Source organism: Colius striatus, chromosome W, assembly GCF_028858725.1.
Source record: "Colius striatus isolate bColStr4 chromosome W, bColStr4.1.hap1, whole genome shotgun sequence".
In the NCBI taxonomy this organism is placed as follows: domain Eukaryota; kingdom Metazoa; phylum Chordata; class Aves; order Coliiformes; family Coliidae; genus Colius; species Colius striatus.
Window position 1 is genome coordinate 27,219,931 of NC_084789.1, and position 20,452 is coordinate 27,240,382.

The 20,452-nt window shown below is 48.1% G+C and overlaps 2 protein-coding genes across 4 annotated transcripts; one reads left to right on the plus strand and one right to left on the minus strand.

Annotated features, from left to right (window-relative positions):
- Window positions 1-2,950: 2,950 nt before the first annotated feature.
- Window positions 2,951-10,044, minus strand: LOC133628459 (proteasome activator complex subunit 3-like). 2 transcript variants are annotated; one of them, XM_062016628.1, is made up of 11 exons: window positions 9,862-10,039; window positions 9,284-9,316; window positions 8,377-8,439; window positions 7,775-7,879; window positions 7,419-7,467; window positions 6,671-6,783; window positions 6,124-6,192; window positions 5,818-5,885; window positions 5,605-5,659; window positions 5,271-5,357; window positions 2,951-4,495 (listed from the first exon to the last, which is right to left on the minus strand). In XM_062016628.1, the coding sequence occupies exons 1-11, from the start codon at window positions 9,901-9,903 to the stop codon at window positions 4,415-4,417; spliced, it is 765 nt and encodes a 254-aa protein (XP_061872612.1). In that variant the 5' UTR covers window positions 9,904-10,039; the 3' UTR covers window positions 2,951-4,414. The 2 variants fall into 2 exon arrangements, 1 of the variants encoding a protein (XP_061872612.1); XR_009820696.1 differs by having other exon boundaries at window positions 4,405-4,495; window positions 5,271-5,659; window positions 9,862-10,044.
- Window positions 9,869-15,033, plus strand: LOC133628458 (beclin-1-like). Of its 2 annotated transcripts, XM_062016627.1 has the most exons (11): window positions 9,869-10,388; window positions 10,458-10,525; window positions 10,614-10,672; window positions 11,070-11,160; window positions 11,366-11,502; window positions 11,948-12,142; window positions 12,353-12,499; window positions 12,972-13,121; window positions 13,438-13,498; window positions 14,371-14,513; window positions 14,844-15,033. In XM_062016627.1, the coding sequence occupies exons 1-11, from the start codon at window positions 10,157-10,159 to the stop codon at window positions 15,007-15,009; spliced, it is 1,449 nt and encodes a 482-aa protein (XP_061872611.1). In that variant the 5' UTR covers window positions 9,869-10,156; the 3' UTR covers window positions 15,010-15,033. The 2 variants fall into 2 exon arrangements, with proteins under 2 accessions (XP_061872611.1, XP_061872610.1); XM_062016626.1 differs by having other exon boundaries at window positions 9,869-10,525.
- Window positions 15,034-20,452: the final 5,419 nt, after the last annotated feature.

Below are 20,452 nucleotides of genomic sequence, written 5' to 3' on the forward strand. Positions count from 1 at the left end.
CCACTGGCCTCCAGTGGCAGAATCAAATGCCTCCAAGTAGCCCCAAATTAAGCAAAGAAGTGCTGAATTCCAAGTCAGTCTTTCCATCCATGAAGTCAACGAGGCTTTGAGGATTCCTTGGGGTTAGGCTTGAAAGGAAAATTCCCTTTCAGTGTAAGCCTAGAACATGGCATTCATTTCTGAGTGCAGAGAGGAAGTGCTGTTACCCCAGTGAAGGTTTAGGGCAGAGCCAGGACAACCTCCTACCTCCCAGGAATTTAACTGCAACATACACCTACGTAGCTGAGCCTGCACAAACCTCTGAGGCTGCCTTATGCAACGGTCACATTGACATCTCCTTAAAGAAGTACAAAAAGAGCAGAGTACTCAAGTTTTTACTTGGCCTCTTGGTTTTGCATCCCAAAGTCCCTAAAAGACAAGGGACAGGCTTCAATTACCAGACGGTCATTTTCTAAGCAGCATAGCAGTAGTTTAAGAGAACTGGATAAACTCCACAGGCCTTCCTGCCCCAGAAATCACAATTCAGTCCTGCAGCTTGCCTGGGAGAGGTCTGAAAATAAAAGTGTGAGAATACCCTTAGTTCTGTGCATGTGGAGTGTTCTGGGAAAAAAAACCAAACAAACAAACAAAAAACCCACCAACCACACCAAAAAAACCAAACCCAACTTGTAATGACATCCCCACAAGAAACCAACCCTCAGCATACATCCCATGCCTGCGGGACACAGATGGCACAAGCAAAGCTTTCTGTACTGCCTCTGCCCTTCCATAAGGCATGTGCCACAGATGCCACGTCTAATGCCATCTTACTCAACACTATCTGTTTCTGCTGTACCTTCCAAGCTGAGGACTTTTAAAGCCTATTGAAAGCAACACAAGCATCAGACTACACTTTCTGGGAGCTCTGCTTCAGAATAAACAGAACAGCCCTAAACCTGGCTCCATCTTGAAGGAGAAATGTCAGGAAGCAGAGTAATTAACTGAGCCTACAGAGCCAGGAAATCTGTGCCAGCACCTTACTGATGAAAAGCAATCAAGGATCTTTAAGGGCCACATTGGATTGCTTGTGCACTTTCTCCAAAAGCAGCCTGAGGCAGCTTAAAGCTAATCTTGTATTTAAAAAAATTATGTCTCACAGCAGCACAAGTTGCTCATGACCTGTTTGGGGCATATACCTATTTCCACGGCTCAGCTCCCCAGCCTGATCAGCCCCTTGCTCTGGCCCATACCTAATTTGGAGAATCCATGTCCTCCCTGTGTTTATTTTGGCTACAACAGTTGCTTTTAAGTACTGCCCATCATTTTATAACTGCTCAATTGCCCACGTCTCCCCAACAAAACAAGGAAGAGTTTGCTGAGGTTTTTTTTGCTTGCACAGAAAGGTAGAGGTGACAAAAAATAGTCTCTGAAATGTATAGAAATCAAAACCAGAAAGAGACAGCTTTTAGCTCAGGGAAACTCAGTCAGTGTCTGCCAGTCAGCTGGGTAAAGAGTACAGTACAGAAAATACCTTGCTGACTCTCCTGACACAGGCAAGTCTTAAGCACACCCCAAGCCAGAACTCAGACTCTGGAAAACTCCCACTCCCATTCCCTCCTCTCACAGGGTCAGCTTGGGTAAGACACAACAGTGGAAACTGCCTGACCCTTCCCCACGCTGCTGCACCTACAAACCCCTGCTATGCCTTTATTCTCCCTCTCAGCTTTAACAGTCACTACATATAAGTTGGGGTGTCTCAAGAACCTGTGAAGGTAGAGCCCTGATGGCTCACTGCTATTTCTGCCAGAGAGCAAAGCCAGAACCACTGCTCTGAGATGGAGGGGTGAAGCTCAGGAAGGACAAAGCCTGCCTTGCTTCCTTCCAGCACCTGCCAAGACAGCTGTCCCAGATGCTCCATCATCCACAGGGCTGCTGGGACTGAGGTTTCCCTTGGCTATGGCAAGGAGGAAGCCCTTGTGCTGCAGCTCATCGAGTCCTGCCAGCAACAGCCCTTCCTTTGAACATTGCCTCTAGCCACCTCGATTCCTACCCTTGCCAGAGCAGCTTGGGCACCGACAGGATTTGCCTGCATGAAGCAGGTAGCTGTGGGAGGAAGGATGTGTCTGCAAGGTGGCTGCCCCTGCAGCTCGCTCAGCAGCTACAAATTTCCAGGTTGGACGTGCCAGCCAGGAGCCCCAGCCAGTGATGGCCACTCTCAGGGCTGTGCAGGAGTCCCATCTAGTGGCATCCCAGCCGGAAGGGACGGCCAAACTCTCTAAGGAGCCAGCATTGGGACAGGAGTGCAGCTGGAGAGGCCTCTTCACCCCAGGCTGTGCTGCAGCAGAGGTGGGAGGGAGCTCAGGAACACAGATGCTCGCCTGGGGAGTGCAGAGGATGCTCAGGCTGGGGGCTGCAGGCCTTTCCTTTGGTACCACACACAGAGTAGCCAAGAGAATAACAGATCACACAGTGAACATGGGGAACAAGGCACCTGTCCCAGCAGACACTCACTTGGCAGAGGTGCAGGACAGCCCCAGAGCAGGTTGCTGACTCCCAGAAACACTGCACCAATCTCTTGCCTATGTTCAAGCCAAGAGTGCCCAAATCCCACACACTGGGTTGGGATGGGACAGATCATATGAAATCCAATGTAGGGGGAACAGAAATACCCTATCCTAGTGCATAGCAGCTTATAACACCATCAAAAATAGGAATGAGGGGAATGCAGGGAAGGAGAAACAGAATGCAAGAAAGGCAGGACCAAGACACCAACACTATACAGCCTAAGAGCTCAGTATCAAACACAAGGGGTTACCTTAAAAGAATTCCAAGTACCTTATTTTAATTTCTTGACATGGTAAAAGTTTATATACTTTCATCTGGCAAAGAGAGCCAAACTAATGAAAAGGAATCAATACAAAGAAACACGGGGGGTAGTGCTGCTCCCAGCCAGCAGATAGAATGCAGTTGGTTTGTTATTTAATATTTATTGAGTTGATTTACTACAAACAACGACATAAGAGTCTATAGCAAGGGCCAGCAGCCCTCCACACCCTGGGGCAAATCCCTGGGAAACCAGCAAGAGACAACATGGCTCTTAGGTGAGAAAGCAGAAGAAACAAATAAACAAACAAAAATCCCCAAAACAAGAAGGGTAGAAAATTCATTCAATTTGTCACTTATTACAATGAGGTTAAAACAACTATTAAGGCTACTGCACAATAAAAATATACAGGTGTAACAGTGAGACCCAGGGAACAGCCAGGTTCCTGAAACGAATTATTTAGAATGTTCCCTGAAGAGGGGACTTCAGTAGAAATACTATAAATAAGAACATTTTGGAGCCTTGCAGTGTTCTGGGCCCACTTGCCACACACAAAAACTGATGCAACACAACCAGTCATTTCCAACAGGCTTTGTAATGGACCAGACAACATTTCAGAGGCTTAGAGGAGTCACCAGGGCACCGCAACATGCCCTTTGCAGGGAAAAGTTTTACAAGGGGGGAAGCAATGGTTCTGGAGTGGGGGTTATCAGCCATTCTCACTCCAAGCACAAATCTGAGGTGACTGCCTGCCCTGCCCCAGCAGTGGGGAGCACTGCCAGGAGGCAGCGGGACTCAAGCTGACCACAGAGACTATCAGGGCTTTGGTATCCCCTCCTTTCCCTTGGTCTGGGCAAAAGCATCTTGTGCTGAAGGGACACTAGGATATATGTGAAGTAATATTGGTTTCAGCCAAGAAAGTGGCTCTAGTTAAAATGGCAAACAGGAGTAAAAGCCACCTGAGCTCATGACCAGTCAAGGCCAGCAAACAGCCCTAGTTTCAAGCACCACCTCGTGCTCTGCATTGCTCCAGCCAGAACAGACAAGGCAGAGACAGATGGGGCAGGTTCTGCTGAGCAGGAGAGAGCCAGAAAATGAGGAAAGACCACTCAGCAGCACTGGAGCAGGGGCTGCTGCCACTAACCCAGAAGGGACATGTTCCCTCATCTGCAACGGATAAGAGCACAGCAGGGCAGTGAAGAGAGGGAGCTTCTCCATCACCTGGGCTTGCTCTTATGCTGGTCTGCCCCATTCCCAGAGAGCCCAATGAAGCCTCTGGCCAAGAGATGGGACAAGATAAAGGGCTTGGTCTCTTAAGTGTCGCTCTTAATAGGGTAGGAAGAAAGGCATGAAGGCTGGTGCTCTCACTCTGCAGTAGCCTCTAGGGCATCCCAAAGCAGCACGGCCTTCTCATGACCAGTTACTAGAGGGAGGAAGAGCTCATGAGACCTGAACAAAACCAAGTCACAAAACTAGGCAAGAAGCTCTTTAGAGTTTAACTAAGAATGCAATAGTATTTCCAGTCAGTTTCCCCATCTCGAGTCACATAACAAACCAAGGCAATGACGGTCTTTAGTCGACTGAACAGTTCTCAAGTTCAAACATTGACACTTAATAGAGGGTTTCAGCGTTGCTGCTCCGAGGCCTCTTGATCTTCTCAATGTTTTTAAGGATCATGTCATGCAAAGTAACCTACAAAAAGGGAGAACAAGGCTCAGACAAGGAGGGTGAAATAATCCAGCATTCAGCTTTCACGTGAGCACTGGTTAGAAGAGCAGCATAGCTCACCCTGCCACTACCCTCAGCTCCTGTGGGCAATCACACACTTAAAGTAAGGGCTTCTTCCAGCCAGACTTAACAGAAGCCACTGCATATAACACCAAAACAAGCTTTCTTTACAGACCCCAGGAATGGCTTATACTGCATGAAGTGTTTAGGATCACAGACTCCCACAGAGGTGAAAGAATTTTGTGCTAAACCCCTGTGAACACTCAGCTGGAAACACCCACATCTCTAGGAGACAGTGGAGAGACAATGGTTGGCTCTTCAAGGACAAGAGGAAATGGCCTCAAGTTGTCCCACGGGAGGTTTAGATTGGAGCTGAGGAAGAACTTTTTCCCGAGAGGGTTGTCAGCCCCTGTCCCAGGCTGCCCAGGGAGGTGGGGGAGTCCCCATCCCTGGAGAGATTGAGAAGACACACAGATGAGCTGCTGAGGGCCATGGGTTAGTGGTGAGCTGGGCACTGTGATGTCAGTGGTCGGACTCAATGATCTTAAAGGTCTTTTCCAACCGGAATGATTCTATGATTCTCATTAGAGCCAAAGCAGGGCAGGGAGGAGAGAGGCTGCTTGCCAGGACTAGGTGTGCTCCTAGGGAAAGAGGGCAGCAGCAGCAGGATCAAAAGAGGCTCTCTCCACTGCTGTGGGAGAGAGTGCAGGAAGTCAGCATGAGCTCATTTTTCACTCACATATTGATTCCTCAGCTCTGAAATGATCAGACGCAGACTAATGTACTCCTTCTCATCGATCTCTGTCACCGTGCAGCGATAGTCCTCCTGCAAGAGCAGAGCTGTGCCTGAGCTCAGGGCTGCACCTCCTGCACACTGGGTGAAGGGCCCACCTTTTACAAAGGAATCCTCCCTTCTGCTTGCTCTCCTCTACTGCAGATGCCCTGCATACTTGTACAAACCCCCCTATTACCCCCAGGACCCTCAGCTCAAAAAGGATAGTGATGAAGTGGCCCAGAGAGTCCCAAAAAGCAGTGGCATCTAACGTAAATCTCCCCTTCCCTGTTTTACTTACCACATGAGGGTACTTAGCTATTTTGGAAACCAACTTTGCTCTTGTGATATAATATCTGGTAGGAAAAGGGAGAGACTAAAGGTCAGATAAATAGCATCAAGATTTTTTTTTCTTCAGGCACAAGCTGACCTAGAGAAGCTGGGAGACATTCCCCAAGCACTTCACTTTTCCCAAGGAGATCCCAAAAAAAGAGGTCTGTTCTCGCATGCCTACTTAGAAATCTGGTCCAAGTAGGAAGCTGCTTCACTTTCCACAGTTCGAAGCTCAGCAACTGTTTCCTCCTGTGGGGAAGACAAGGAAGCTATCAGCTTCAGGCAACTGCAGTGGGCCTTCAGGGCTCTGACAACATGTCTCACCAGTGCCATGTCAAGCTCAGGGTTGGGTTTTAAAACCTAAACCAACCTCTATGACTGCAGCTGTTGGATACCATCAAATGAAAGATTCAGAGGAACCCAGAAGATCTGTGTCCCTGGAGCACAGCTCTCCCCTAGGCAGAGCACAGAGCCACTGGTGCCTTACCTGAATAGAAACACCAAAGTTGTTTCCATCTTCTATCCTGGGAATAAGAAGCTGCACCCACATTTTGACCTGTAGTGAAGAGATCACAATGCTGATCAATGCCAACATCTCCATAGAGACCTCTCAAAAGTTTTACCAAAAGCCCCCTAGGACTCTGCTTTTGCCAAGCAGTTCATGATAAACTCCTTCAGGTCCTTCATGCTCATGCAACACTTCAGAAGAGATCATTTCCCACATGGCTGGGATGCTACACAGCCAGCACAAGCACAGCTTCCCACGGGAAGAAACTGACTGTGCCAGAAGCTCTCACCAGATGTCTGTGACTGTGCAAAAGGAGGTCAAAGAAAAGCCTCAAGAGACATCCTCCTACTTCAGGAGGTGAACTACAGAACTCCCTAAGAGCTCAGAAAAAAAAACATTATTTCCCTACACCTATGTCATAGATACTGCAATCCTGCCTTTCCTTATCTACAGAACAGAGAGGGTCCTGATCCTTCCATCCACAGCAGCTTTGCCTGTCTCCACTGGTGCCAGTGCTCACACCCACCGTATTACACTTCTCAATGAGCAGCCTGATTTCTGGTTTCACTTTCTCAATGATGTCCACCAGCTGCTGGTTGCTCTTCAGCATCCCATTGGGCATCACAAAGACTTTGGTACCTAGCCAAGAGGAGAGAAGCACCTGGTCTCAGCAACAGGAAGGAGAGAGAGCAGCACCAGGGGATCAGACTGAAGGTCCACCTGAGCATCTCATTGCCTGCAAAAGTTAGTAGCGGACACTGAACCAGGCTCTAGGTAACCTGCGGGGAAGGGAAAGTTTAATATGGGATAACAGCAGTTATGACAAAGGAAGGAAAAGAGAAAATACAGAGCAAAAATGAGAGCTGAAGAGCTCTAAGCTGCTGAGGGTGGAAACAAAGAGCTTTCTTGATGCACATGTATGAGCTGTTTCTACCTCAACTTAATCCAAAGCCTGGTATCTTCCTCCAGACAAGGAGAGCTTTCAGCACAAAGCCACAGGGAGATCAGCTGCCTCTGTCAGCAAGCCAAGCTCAAACAAGTACTACTTATGTCTATCAGAGAAGTCCTAACAATGCTTCTAAGAGCTGGAACCTGACTCTGCCACAACAGAACATCCGTAGGTTCAGGCTCTGAGAGGTTGTGGGGACAGGTCTGCATGAGCAGCAGCTGCTGTCAGGACAGGGCAAGCAAGGTTCATGTGATTTCATATCCCTAAGGCATAGTGCACTGGTTCAGAGGGCAGGCAGCAACACAAGAGATTTGGAGACTCTTACCCTGAAAGGTCTCTTCGTGGTCTTCCAGCTTCCTCTTTTTCATATTTGGCTAAAATATACAAAATGTTTTACTCACAAACTAGTTGTAAGATGTAACAGCATTGCAAAGGAAATAAGGAAAACTTTAGAGCTTCTGCTATGCTTCTGGTTTCTAAACATCCGTCTTTAAAAACAAAGGAGGGCTGCAGAGCACAAGTTACCTCCAGCAGACTTCCCAGGCTCGAGAGACCAATTCCTAAAAGCCTTTGGGAGAGTCAGAGCCTGTCATTAAATAAGAATATCCTACTCCAGCACAGAGCAAGGCATGCAGTTTTAATTAACAGAAGCAGGGATCACAGTCAAGAGAGTAACCTTACCCCATCCAGTCCATCATGCCTGTTGGTGAGAAGAATTGGGTCAGGCACTGGGAGGTTCATATCTGAATGGATCCGAGTGAGATCATGAACATTCAGGATAGGGTCCTGGAAAAGAACAGCAGATTTGTTATTTAATTATAAAACTAACCAATTCTGTTCACGAGAAACACGATGAGAAGACAAAAGATTCAGAGCTCTCTCTTATCCAACTATAAAATAAGGATGAATGAAAAAAAAAAACTACCAAGTCAAACAATAGGCCTGTGATGAGACCTCCCTCCACCCAAGAGCAGTGTGCCAGCTTCAGACTGTGAGCAAAGCTATCAGCTGTCTGCACCACTGGAGTTCCTGTGAGACCACAGCATGGGCAGGGACAGCCTGAAGCTGCCAAACCCATAAGACAGATAAAACGTGTTGATCTCACAAAGCAAAACGAAAAAGGAAGCACCTCCTCTAGAGCTGACAGCACTCAAATGCACGCAGGGAACCTAGCCACTGCTGCCTCTGTGACATGGTGGATTGCACAGGACAAGACCTGCCACGCTGTTTGCAAGGTGTAGCTTGAAAATTCAAAAGGATACAGAGAACAACATGTACGTTACCTTAAGGAACCCATCAAGCTCTAATAGCTTCTTTGGGAAAAAGTTTGCCACCAGGTCTTCAGCCTGAGAAAGGAGATGATGTGAAAAAACACTGTGAGGTTCCCATTAGCAGGCAAGAATCTCAAAATTCAAGTCTCATCAGAGCCCGGCTCCAAAATTGAGAGCATTTTGCAACTGCTCCTACGTGAGAGGGGTCAGGAAGGAAAGACGTGCCTGCCCCCCTTAGGGGCCCATCAGAATCGACAAAGCTGGGGCTCAGGCCTTTCCTCCATACCTAACCACCCCAACACTCATATAATCCCAGAATGGTGGGGGTTGGAAGGGCCCTCCAGAGCTCATCCAGCCCAACCGCCTGCTAAAGCAGGTTCCCCTCAATCAGGAGGCACAGGAATGTGCCCAGGTGGGTTTGGAAACCTCCCAAGAAGGAGCCTCCACACCGCCCCCGGGGCAGCCTGTGCCAGGGCTCCCTCACCTCAACACCAAACAAGTTTCTCCTTGTGTTTAAGTAGAACTTTTTGTGTTCCAGCTTATGTCCATTACCCCTTGTCCTGTCACTGGACACTACAGGAAATGATGCTCTTGACATCTACCCTTTAGGTAAGTGTTAATGAGGTCCTCCTTCAGTCTTACCTAGGCTATCACTACCCCATCTCAACACGCCAAGTCCAAAGGCAGGAAACAGGAGAGAATACAAGTTCTGCAGCCCACCACCTCACTAAGCCATGAAGAGAAGATGCCACAAGAGCCCTGAGGCTACAGCAGCTCACTCCAGTGGCAATAGATGCTCTGAGCACCGCTAAGCTTCCAAGAGAGGCTCAGATTGCAATCGGGTCTGTCAGAAAAACATGGCCAAACAGCCTCTTTCCCACTCCATCACCTCCGGGGGCAGCAGCAGAGGGACACTCACCTCACTTGTGATCCGCTCCCTGAAGGAATCAACCTGCAAAAGGGGAAAAGCAACAGTTCAGGGTGACTCCCAAAAGGCACCTACAACCCCAATCTGATATCCCTCCTGAGAAACGACAGAGAGCTGCAAAAGCCCAGGAGCACCGAGCGGCGGCTCCGCAGCCGTCCCGCCAGCACGGGAAGACGGGCTCGGAAGGGCAGCCCAGAACGGCGGGGGGCATCACAGATCAACGGAGGGAGGAGTACGGGGGGCGAAACAGTAAACCGCACGGCTCCCGCTGGCTGCGGCACGGGGAACAGAGAGGAAGCTCCGCCGCGCCACGCCCGGGACTGGCAACCACCCTTTGCCAAAGAACCGCTGCGGGGCGGTCCCATCCGCATCCTCTCAGAATGCAGGGGCCGCCAGGCACGCCGGGCCGGCAGCAACGGAAAAAGGGGGGGAGGGGGGCGGGACCAAGAGCCGGTGCGAAACGCCCGGGCGTCTCCCCGAGACCGCCCCGCCCCAAGGCCGAGACCGAGGCCCAAGCCCCATCCCCCATCCCATCCTGACAGAGCCGCTGAAGTAGCGACGGGGCACACCTTGAGCTTCACCTCCGGGTCCACCTTGAGCAGCGAAGCCATGAGAGCTGCGCGCGCGTCCGAGCGTCACTCTGTGGCGCAAGACCACGCTACTACCTGCCTCAAGCGCCGGGGTCGCCGCCACCGGAACTGACCTCACGCGACACGGCGCGTCCGCCAATGGCGCGTCCGCCAATCCCGCGTGCTCCCACCCGCGTGACGCGCTCCACCCCATTCCATTCCTCCGCAGCGCACGCGTCGCCGGCGTCCTGGCCGCTCCCTACAACCATCCGGGGTGGAGCGAGAGGAAAAAGAAATGTTCGTCACTAAACCCTTATACCCCGTTAGGATTGTGCTCTGGTGCTGTACGTCACGTCCGTTGCGCGGTGATGGCAGAGTGGGCGCGGGGCTGAGCGGTGGTATGGAGGGATCTCGGCCTCCCGCCTTCACCACGCAGGTCAGTTTCGTGTGCCAGCGCTGCAGCCAGCCGCTCAAGCTCGACACCTCCTTCAAGATCCTCGACCGCCTCACCATCCAGGAGCTCACCGGTAACTGCCGGGGCGGGGCGGTCGGGACCGGGGGAGACCCGGGCCTGGGTGATACCTCTTCTCCCGCAGCTCCGCTGCTGACTGCTGCCCCAGCCCGGCCCGGGGACGCGCACGAAGAGGAGAGCACCCTGACAGAGGTATAGCCGGGTCAGGTGGGGTGCAGCGGCCGCGGGCTCCCCACATCTGCCCTGGGGTCTCTGTTGACAGTGTCCCTTTGCCCCATAGGAAACCTTTGCGGAGAACCGGCAGGATGGCGTGTCCAGGAGGTTCATCCTGCCAGCCAGGTATGGCTGCTACTGCCTTGCTCCCACTTGGCCTGGCCCAGCTTGGAGCCCATCTGCCAGCAGCTCCCTCCGGGCAGCCCAAGCCAGCACTGAGGGGATAAGGATCCCCAGTGAGTTGTCACCTGCTGCACTTCACAGTGACCACCATGGAGCTTGCCCCAAGGGCTCCCCAGGACTCTCAGTTGGGCAGCCATTTGAATACATGTAAATACCCAGTAATTAAGGCCCTACTCATTAATTACCTCTAAAACACATGGGCTCCCCTATCCTTCTGCAAGTAGGGCTTGTGTGTTCTTCCTTGCTGACTCTTGAGCCTAGTCTCAGCTTTAAGTCTAGCACCAGACCTGACTCCCCTCAACCCTTCCAGCACTCACCTCTCAATAACATTCTTTCCAAGAATGATGTCAACAGAAAGTGCTAATAGCTTCATGCTGATCGGGGAGGCATCTGATGGCGATACCATGGAAAACCTCAGCCACAGACTGAAGGCAAGTTTCAATTGAGCTGGTAAACTTGAGTAATTTTGAACAGGCCTTCCAGTATTTTTGATGGTGAGTAGTTTGAAACTGGCTTATTTTAAATCAAGATCTTCCAAAAAATTACTTTGCCAGTTGAAGAAGCACAAGGTCATCTTCCAAACCAGCTGGCAGCTTCCTGTGCCTCTGCTTGAACTAACAGCAACTCTTCCTGCAGGTCACTGGGGACCTCTTTGACATCATGTCTGGGCAAACGGATGTGGATCACCCTCTGTGTGAGGAATGCACAGACGCTCTGCTAGACCAGCTGGACACACAGCTTAGCATCACAGAGAACGAGTGCCAGAACTACAAGTGAGTGACTTGAAGGTGACATGGGACTGAGTTGTTTTAGCTTGAAGCTTGGGGAAATAACACAGCCTTGATCCGTAATCAGTGAGAGATGTCCCTGACATCAGCCCTTGGGCTTTTCTTTGTCTGAATGAGATGAAAAATTTGGGTTTGAGAGCCCTGTGGTAGACAGCTTCTCTTGCTGAAGTCTATGCATCCATCAGAACAACGACAGTGCTATGAGGCAGCATTGTTGTGCCATCAAGGGCTTCACAGAGATGGCTACTGAAGGCAGCTGCAGATCCTCAGTCACCATCTCACTCCCCAGTTCCCCCATGTGTATTCCTGATTCAGTGTAGGATCAATGTGGAGAGCACAGGTTTGATGAGAGCAGAGTCCCTGTGGGGAACTGGGGACTGTGACAGGAGCTTCCCAGATCCCCATTTTGGTAATCCTGTCACTACTTTAGGAGATGTCTGGAGATAGTGGAGCAAATGAATGAGGATGATAAGGAGAAACTGCAAACAGAACTGAAAGAACTTGCACTGGAGGAAGAGCAGCTGATCCAGGAGCTAGAGGATGTTGAGAAGAACCGCAAGATTGTGGCTGAAGACTTTGAGAGAGTCAGGGCAGAGGCCAAGCAACTGGAGCAGGAAGAAGCTCAGTGAGTGAACTCCAACTGCAGTTTATGGTAGGGATTTTACGTAATAACTGAATGAGATTATAATGTGGATAAACTTGTAAATAACATCTAAATGCAAGTGGTTTGTCATTTGCATAATAGAAGTTTGTCTAGACCAAAAAGCCCCTTGTCTAGTGTTTGAGCAATTGCTTTTCTGTAAAAGCCTGCACTTGTCTTGCTTCTGTTTAAAAGGTATCAAAAGGAATATTGTGAATTCAAGAGGCAACAGCTGGAGCTGGATGATGAATTGAAAAGTGTGGACAACCAAATGCTCTATGCTCAGATGCAGCTGGATAAGTTAAAGAAAACCAACATATTCAATGCAACCTTTCACATCTGGTAATGCAAGCACTGGGATGTCGTTTCAGTTTGCTAAGAGCCCATAACAAAGGGCCACTTCAGTGACACTGCAGGTGACAGGAGTGGTGCCAGTTGAGTTGCAGTTACCCACAACAAAGCTACTGGTGGTGGCTTCCAGTAGTGTCAGCTGAAAGAGGTTTGTAGGTGTCTGAGTGGACTCAGAAATGGCTCTTTCACTAACCAAGCCAGGACCTGCTATCCCACAGGAATGTTCTATGTCAGGCTTGACAGAGCAGGAAGATCAAGGGGTCTGGGTGTTGGGTCTTTTTTTTTTTTCTTCTTTTTTTTTCACAATTTCTGTTTAAAAAAAGGAAAACAAAGGGTTGGTATTTATATACATTTTTTTAAGCAGAGCTCCCCAAACCTTTTGCATGGCTAGCAGTGTGTGTTCCCTACCTGTCAGTGCTGTTCCTGCCCCCATGTGCTTAACTTACACTTCCTCTTCTCCCAGGCACAGTGGTCAGTTTGGGACAATAAATAACTTCAGACTTGGCCGTCTCCCCAGCGTTCCTGTAGAATGGAATGAAATCAATGCTGCCTGGGGGCAGACTGTGCTGCTGCTGCATGCCCTTGCTAACAAAATGGGCCTGAAGTTTCAAAGGTATCTAATATTATACATATTTCACTTATCATAGAATCATAGAATGGTAGGGGTTGGAAGGGACCTTCAGAGATCTAGTCCAACCCCCCTGCAGAAGCAGGGTCACCTAGAGCAGGTTGCATAGGAACATGTCCAGGCGGGTCTTGAAGACCTCCACAACCCCTCTGGGCAGCCTGTTCCACTGCTCCATCACCCTCACAGTAAAATAGTTTTTTCTTACATTTAAGTGGACCTTTTTGTGTTCCAGCTTCATCCCATTACCCCTTGTCCTGTTGCTAGCTAGATTCATCTACTTGTGAATCATTTCTCCTTTCAGATACCATCTGGTGCCATATGGCAACCACTCATATTTGGAGTCCCTCACAGACAAATCAAAGGTAAGAGATCCTGCACAAATCAGAGAACATTGACCTTGAATGTCACAGAGCCCTGGTCATACTAGGGGACAGAAAACACAAACAGCTCCTCATGAACTTACAGAATCACAGAATCATTTTGGTTGGTGAGTTCAACCTCTGCCCTCATACCACCTAGCCCACCACTCACCCGGGCAGTGTCTGACACCCCTCTCAGGGAAAAAGTTCTTCCTCATCTTCCTCATTGGAACAGGCTGCCCAGGGAGATGGTGGAGTCATCACCCCTAGAGATATTTAAAAGACGCATAGATGATTTACTGAGGGCCATGGGTTAGTGATGGGCTGGGCAGGGGGTGGACTCCATGAGCTTAAAGGCCTTTTCCAACCATAACGATTCTATGATTATGATTCAGCTCCATTTAAACCTCTCCTGGCCATTTCCTCTTGTCTGGTCATTTGTTACTGAGGAGAAGAGACCAACCTCTATCTCACTATAACCCCCTTTATGGTAGCTGTAGAGAGGTATCATATCTCCTTTGAGCCTTCTCTTAGCTGTCCTGATTTCTCTACCATAGTAATACCTTCCTTCATATCCTGTATCAAGCCACTTTCTCTGCCATCCAGTATCACTAAAACAAACAAAACTACCGACCCATGTGTGGCAGCTGGCCAGAGGAAGATGGCAGGATTGGGGATGGTTGATGTTGGCGATTAGAAACTCAAGCCTGCATGCAGCAGGCACTTAGCACAAAACAAGTCACACTTGCTGTGTGCAAAAAAACCCCATTTCTAAGCATCCTCTGACAAATGTAAGCCTTGCACAAGATGGAAGAGCTGCACTGACAACATCTAAACAAGGGCTTGGGGTGCCTGTAATGGATCTCTTTTTCTAGGAGCTTCCCTTGTACTGTTCTGGAGGGCTAAGGTTCTTCTGGGACAATAAGTTTGATCATGCAATGGTGGCTTTCCTGGACTGCATGCAGCAATTTAAAGAGGAAGTGGAAAAAGGTGAAACTCGGTTTTGTTTGCCTTATAGGTGAGTGTTGCCATCTAAGATGTCACATTAACACCTTGCACTGACACACCTCTGGACCAGACTACAGCACTGCTTGCTGTGTCTGTCCTGTTTTTCTGGAATTGTCCAGCATTCTTCATGGGCAAGATTACCACACTTGCTCATAGTTTAATTGAAATCTAAAGCTAGTTCCTCAGGTGAAGACCTGAGGCTTTCTAGATTTCCTTTAAAGACAAAGTATTTTTATTTGGAGTAACATGAATGTCAGATTTGAATTTTATTACTTGACTCCCTGTTGAGATGAAATGCTTGCAGTAGTAATGTACCAATAAAACTTTGTGTGTTATACAGGATGGATGTGGAGAAAGGCAAGATTGAAGATACAGGTGGCAGTGGTGGCTCTTACTCCATTAAAATGCAATTTAACTCTGAGGAGCAATGGACAAAAGCACTAAAATTCATGTTGACTAACCTAAAGTGGGGTCTTGCCTGGGTCTCATCCCAATTTTACAAGTAACCATACCAAGAACTCATCCTGGCAGCTGTAGAGTGTCTGCATTTTGTATTTCGTTGGAGAAAGTCAAATTGAGACATCTCTTAATATTAACCAGTACAAACTGTTTCCAAGACCAAAAATCCACAAGACACTTTATACTACTTGTAATAATGGTATTTTAAATATAGAAAAGCAATATGTAAAGTTATATAATTGAGCTGAACAGAATTTAAAAAATCAGCTGTTAGATGCTAAACTGGTATTTTGGGGGTTTATAGATATGCTGGCAAATTACTGTCGAGCTTGGAAACAGCAATGTGTTTGATACAATTATCTTACAACTTAACACACAGGTTAGAAAAGCAAAATGTTACAAACACAGGGAATAAGGTGAAATAACCTGTGGAAGCTCTGCTTGGTCTTTAAAGGGCAAATAAAGTTGGGAATAAATCATTATCAGCACTGAGCGAGGTTGGATGCTGCTCAAGCTGCCGTTAGTTATGACAATGTCCACAGCCTGTTTGTGCTCAGAGGTGTACTGAGTAAGTAATAAAACACTTCTACACAATGAGTGCTTTCATGGAGCCAAGGCACCCAGCCCTGTGTAAGCAGTCCCTGGTTCTCACAGAGATGTGCTGAGTGGGCTGCTGCTGTTAGGATAATTCCATCACTTTCAGAATTGAGGGGATGCTGACCTTTTCACCACTCTGGTCAGCTAGCTGGCTGGCACAGGGTAAGAGCAAACAAACAGGCTCTGAGCAGTGACAAAGGGGACATAGCAACAAGGGGTCTGGCTGCAGCAGGCTGCCTAAGCCAATAATTAATTGTTGAAAAAGCAGCACGTGGAGGAAAAAATCCAGCTCTGGTTGCAGTGACTGGGCCTGCAAGCTGTTCCTAGCAACACAAATTTCTAAGCAGAGTAACTGCGTATATTAATGCCTTTTCAAAACATGACTCTTCTTAAGGTTTTCTCTTAATTTATAAGTTGTAGCTCTTCAAATAAAGCTTTTGGTGCTGAAAGAGGTATTTCAAAAGGCTACCTCACCCTAGTGTGCCTCCCTCCACAGTGTTGATGCGTTGCCTGAAAGGAGGAGCTTTTCTAACCCACACCTGATGCTACAGAACACCAGATGTTCAAAACCAAAAGTAAGTCCAAATGCTGTTGGGGACCCTGTGTGATGTCAGAAGATGGACCATTATCAGCAGTGTAACTGCTGGTTACTGGCTGTAGGAGATAATTGTATTTGGGAGGTATAAGCCTGTTCTCTGGAGCTTCTTAGTGCTGCCTATGATGTATTTCACTACTGTGTAAGAAAATTCTGAAGTACTTTGTGAAAAAGTGCCAGTGATACAGTCTAAATGCCCCATAACCTTAAGAAAACTACAAATTAATACTTGCAGTGCCTAAGAGACATTAGTTTACAGACAGACTTTTAACCCTCCTAGTCTAACCTGTGCTCCACAGGTACAGTTCAACACAAGTTGAAGCCTCGGTATATTTTTTTTTTAATTATTTGGTTGGGATTTTTGATTGCTTGCTTGTCTGGGGTTTTGGTTTTTTGTAGTTCTTTTTTATTGCTTCTACTAAAGGAGTAAAGTTAAAAAGCTACCATCTGCCATAGACTGTTATGGTATTCAGCAGCAGTTTGGGCAAAAAGTTGGATTGCTTCTCCACCTGGAATGAAAAACTGTCTGGAGGGGGGGGGCGGATTCTGTCTGTAAAGATGCTCAAGGTTGAGGAAACACTCCCAGAACTGCCCGTGTACCCTCCTAATGCTCTTGCAGAAGTACATGTGCTTCCTACTGTTGTGGTTTGGCCCAGCTAGCACAGCAGCACCATGACAGTCTCTCTCTCCGTGCCCCCATTCACCCCCACCCTCATTAGGATGGCAGAGGACACAGCAAAAATGGGAGTAAAAACATAAGCAAGGTTGTTGTGGATTAAGACAAGGGCAGGGAGGGCTCACTGCCAATTACGGTTCTGGGCAAAACAGACTCCAGTACTCGACTTAGAGAGGAAGGTAGGAAAGTTTATTCTACTACCTACAAGAAACAGAACAGAATAAAAGCAAAAAGGGAGTAGGATGATGAGAAAATTACAACCATCACTTTAAGATCTCCCTCCCCCATCCCTCTTTTCTTCCTGGGCCCAGCTCACTGCTCCTGATATCTCTACCTCCTCCCCCCTTAACGACTTGTGGGGGGCAGGGAATGGGGTCAGTCTCTCACAGATAGGCTCTGCCGCTTCTCTCTTCTTAGATGAGGACGACTCCTGGCATTCTTCCCCTGCTCCAACATGGGGTTCCTCCCCCAGGACACAGTCCTTAATGAACTTCTCTGGTGTGGGTTGTTCCCAGCAGCTGTGGCTTCTGCCAATACAGGGTCCCTCACACAGGATGCAGTCCTTGGTGAATATCTCTGGCATGGATTCTTTGCCATGGTTGCAGTTTCTGCAGTTACAGGGTCCCTCTCTCAGGACATGGCCTCTTCTGGGCATAAGTTTAATGAGCTGTTTTGTCGTGGGTTCCTTCCCACAGTTACAGCTGTGGACATGGCCTGCTCCAGCCATAGTGATAAAGGGTCCCTCCCTCAGGACACGGCCTCTTCCGGCCATAGTTTTAAAGAAGAAAATCACTGCCCCTGGCTCAGAGTCTGTAGTGAAGTGATTGTGTCCCTCCCACAGGACATGGCCTCCTCCAGCCATAGTCACTGTCCCTGGCTTGGGGCCTTTAATGAAGTGCATTGCTGCCCCTGGTCTAGGGCCAGCTTTAGCAACACGAGTCTCTGCCCCTGATACGGGGTCATTATCAAAATGAGTCTCTACCACTGATGCGGGGTCTTTAAAGGAATGAAAATAAATCTCAGCTTCACCAGTCCTCTGCGTAGAATGTAGGGGAGTCTGCTCCAGCACACCTCCTCCTCTCTTTCATCACTGATCTTGGAGTCCACATGGTTGTTTCTCTCACTGTTCCTACTCCTTGCACCACCACCAGCCAGATGAAGAAAAAGAAGGGAAGAAACAGGAAGAACCCTCCTTATCCAGCTCCTTCCTAAAAAGTGATCGTGGAGGCGTCTAATTAGCTCAGCCCCAGCAGTGGGTCTGGCTCAGAGCTGGGGAGAGTTTTGAGCAACTACTTACAGGAACCATGTTTACAGCCCCTTCCCCCTTACCAGAAAAGGCTGTCATGTCAAACTATGACACTACTAAACCCCGTGATGCCACTCCAGCAGAGTACAGACAGTATCTGTCTTGCTGTGCTTGAACATACAAACCACCTTCCCATTTTTATTGTGTAGAGCTATTGTGTTCAAAGGCGACTGTACCTCTTTCCAGTGCCCAGGGTTGAGTATGAACATGCTTGTGCTGATGATTCCAACAGCCAGGACCATGGAATCTTCCTTTACTGTCAAAATCTTTGCTCCGCAGAAGTAAAAGTGTCTCCTGGTGTCAAACAATGCCAGTTTTTAAATCCCAAAGCACCTACAGGCTGCCCAGGGAGGTTGTGGAGTCTCTTTCCTTGGAGGTCTTCAAGACCCACCTGGACACATTCCTATGCGACCTGATCTAGGTGGACCTGCTTCTGCAGGGGGGTTGGACTAGATGATCTCCCTTCCAACCCCTACCATTCTATGATACTTCTATAATAGCTACACAGCCTGTGAACACGTCAGCTTATCCAGGCTTTCAGCCCAAATAAAGCCAGGTACTGGTAGTGCTAAAGCTCGAATTTTAAAATGAAGTTAAACGTTGTCCTAGCTTGTCCCTAAAACAAATGTGGTGAAGGATGTTGCTTTGAACTAGCATATTAAGATCAATAAAGAACATTGAAATCTCCCCAAATAATTTTTTTTTAAAAATATGTCCCCAAAATGGTACAATGGGAATTAAATTATTTCTTAGGGCTTTTTAGAGATTTAATTTCAAATAGTGGTTTTAAGCAATAGTCATGTAACCTATTTACACCTGCTATTTGCTTGGTGTGGAATTTTTGATGGCTGTCTTCAACAGTGTCATAGATGGTATCTCTGTTGAGGTAGGAGAAGTCCAGTAGTTGCATACACATCTGGTGTAACGGTTTTTCAGGAAGCAGGCACCCATTGTGTCCTAGAATGGAGACCAGACACAGTCAGCCATGCATTTTGAGACATATAACTGAGTTAGAAAGAAATGGTAATCACACAGCGAGGGATGAGGACTTCTGGTGACAGCTGCCCTTTGTGTCCAAATGCCACGGGCCTTCTTGTGCCATAGGCTTTCCAATCTCACTATATTTTCCCTCATTCTGAAATTCGGGCAAAGAAAATGGTAAGTCATTGTAGAAAATGTGGTTTTGGAGGTTTTAAACTCTCAATCTTTTACTATCATGACCATCTGTCCAACAACATTCATCAGATTCTACTAAGGACAAACTTCTCATCTGAAAAGTAAAGCCCTGAACAATCTGAAAAGTTTCATGGGTCTTCAGACCATGCAAAAATCTGTAATATGAGACATTTTGGTACAGATCAGTAATAGCTCTATTAGGCTTTTAAAATAAAATCTTTCCCATTTTCTCCATGTCATGGTTTGGCCCAGCCAGCAATGAAGCACGACAGCCTCTTGCTCATTGCCCCCCATCCACCCCCACCCTCGTTAGGATGGCAGAGGCCCCAGTGAGATGGGTGGAAAAAAGATAACCAAGGTTGTTGTGGATTGAGACAAGGGCAGGGAGGGCTCGCTGCCAATTATGGTTCCGGGCAAAACAGACTCCAGTACTCAAGAGACAAAAGTAGGAAAGTTTATTCTACTGTCTACAAGAAATAAAACAGAACAAAAAAAAAAAAAAAAGAGAGAGCAGGATGATTGAGAAAAATACCCCATTCCTCTTTTCTTCCTGGGCCCAGCTCACTGCTCCTGATATCTCTACCTCCTCCTCCCTCAACAGCTCAGGGGGGGGGAATGGGAGATGTGGTCAGTCTCTCACAGATGGGCTCTGCTGCTTCTCTCTTATCAGAGGACGACTCCTGGCATTCTTCCTCTGCTCCAATACAGGGTCCCTCCCATAGGACAGTTCTTAACAAACTGCTCTGGTGTGGGTTCTTCCCAGCAGCTGAGGCTTCTGCAAATACAGGGTTCCTCCCACGGGACACATCCTCCTCTGAGCATAGTCACTGCCCCTGATGTGGGGTCTTTTACAAAGTATCAACAAATCTCTGCTTCACTGGTCCTCTCCATGGGATGCAGGGGAGTCTCTGCTCCAGCACACCTCCTCCTCTCTTCCCTCAGTGACATTGGGGCCTACATGGTCGCTTCTCTCTCTCTCTCTCCCAATTCCTTGCGCCACCACCAGCCAGAAAAGAAGGAAAGAACAGCACAGGAAGGAACAGGAAGAAGCCTCCTCTTCCAGCTTCTTCTTCTTAAAAAGTTATCGTGGAGGCATCTAATTGGTTCAGCCCCAGAAGTGGGTCTGGCTCAGAGCTGGGT

Coding starts and splice junctions, on each gene's coding strand:
- LOC133628458 (XM_062016626.1), top strand. CDS start 10,157: ATGTTCGTCACTAAACCCTTATACCCCGTTAGGATTGTGCTCTGGTGC. Junction 10,526..10,613: donor AGGAGAGCACCCTGACAGAG/GTATAGCCGGGT, acceptor TTTGCCCCATAG/GAAACCTTTGCGGAGAACCG. Junction 13,499..14,370: donor CCCTCACAGACAAATCAAAG/GTAAGAGATCCT, acceptor CTCTTTTTCTAG/GAGCTTCCCTTGTACTGTTC.
- LOC133628459 (XM_062016628.1), bottom strand. CDS start 9,903: ATGGCTTCGCTGCTCAAGGTGGACCCGGAGGTGAAGCTCAAG. Junction 6,784..7,418: donor CCACGAAGAGACCTTTCAGG/GTAAGAGTCTCC, acceptor CCTCTTGGCTAG/GTACCAAAGTCTTTGTGATG. Junction 5,358..5,604: donor TAGCTAAGTACCCTCATGTG/GTAAGTAAAACA, acceptor CTGCTCTTGCAG/GAGGACTATCGCTGCACGGT.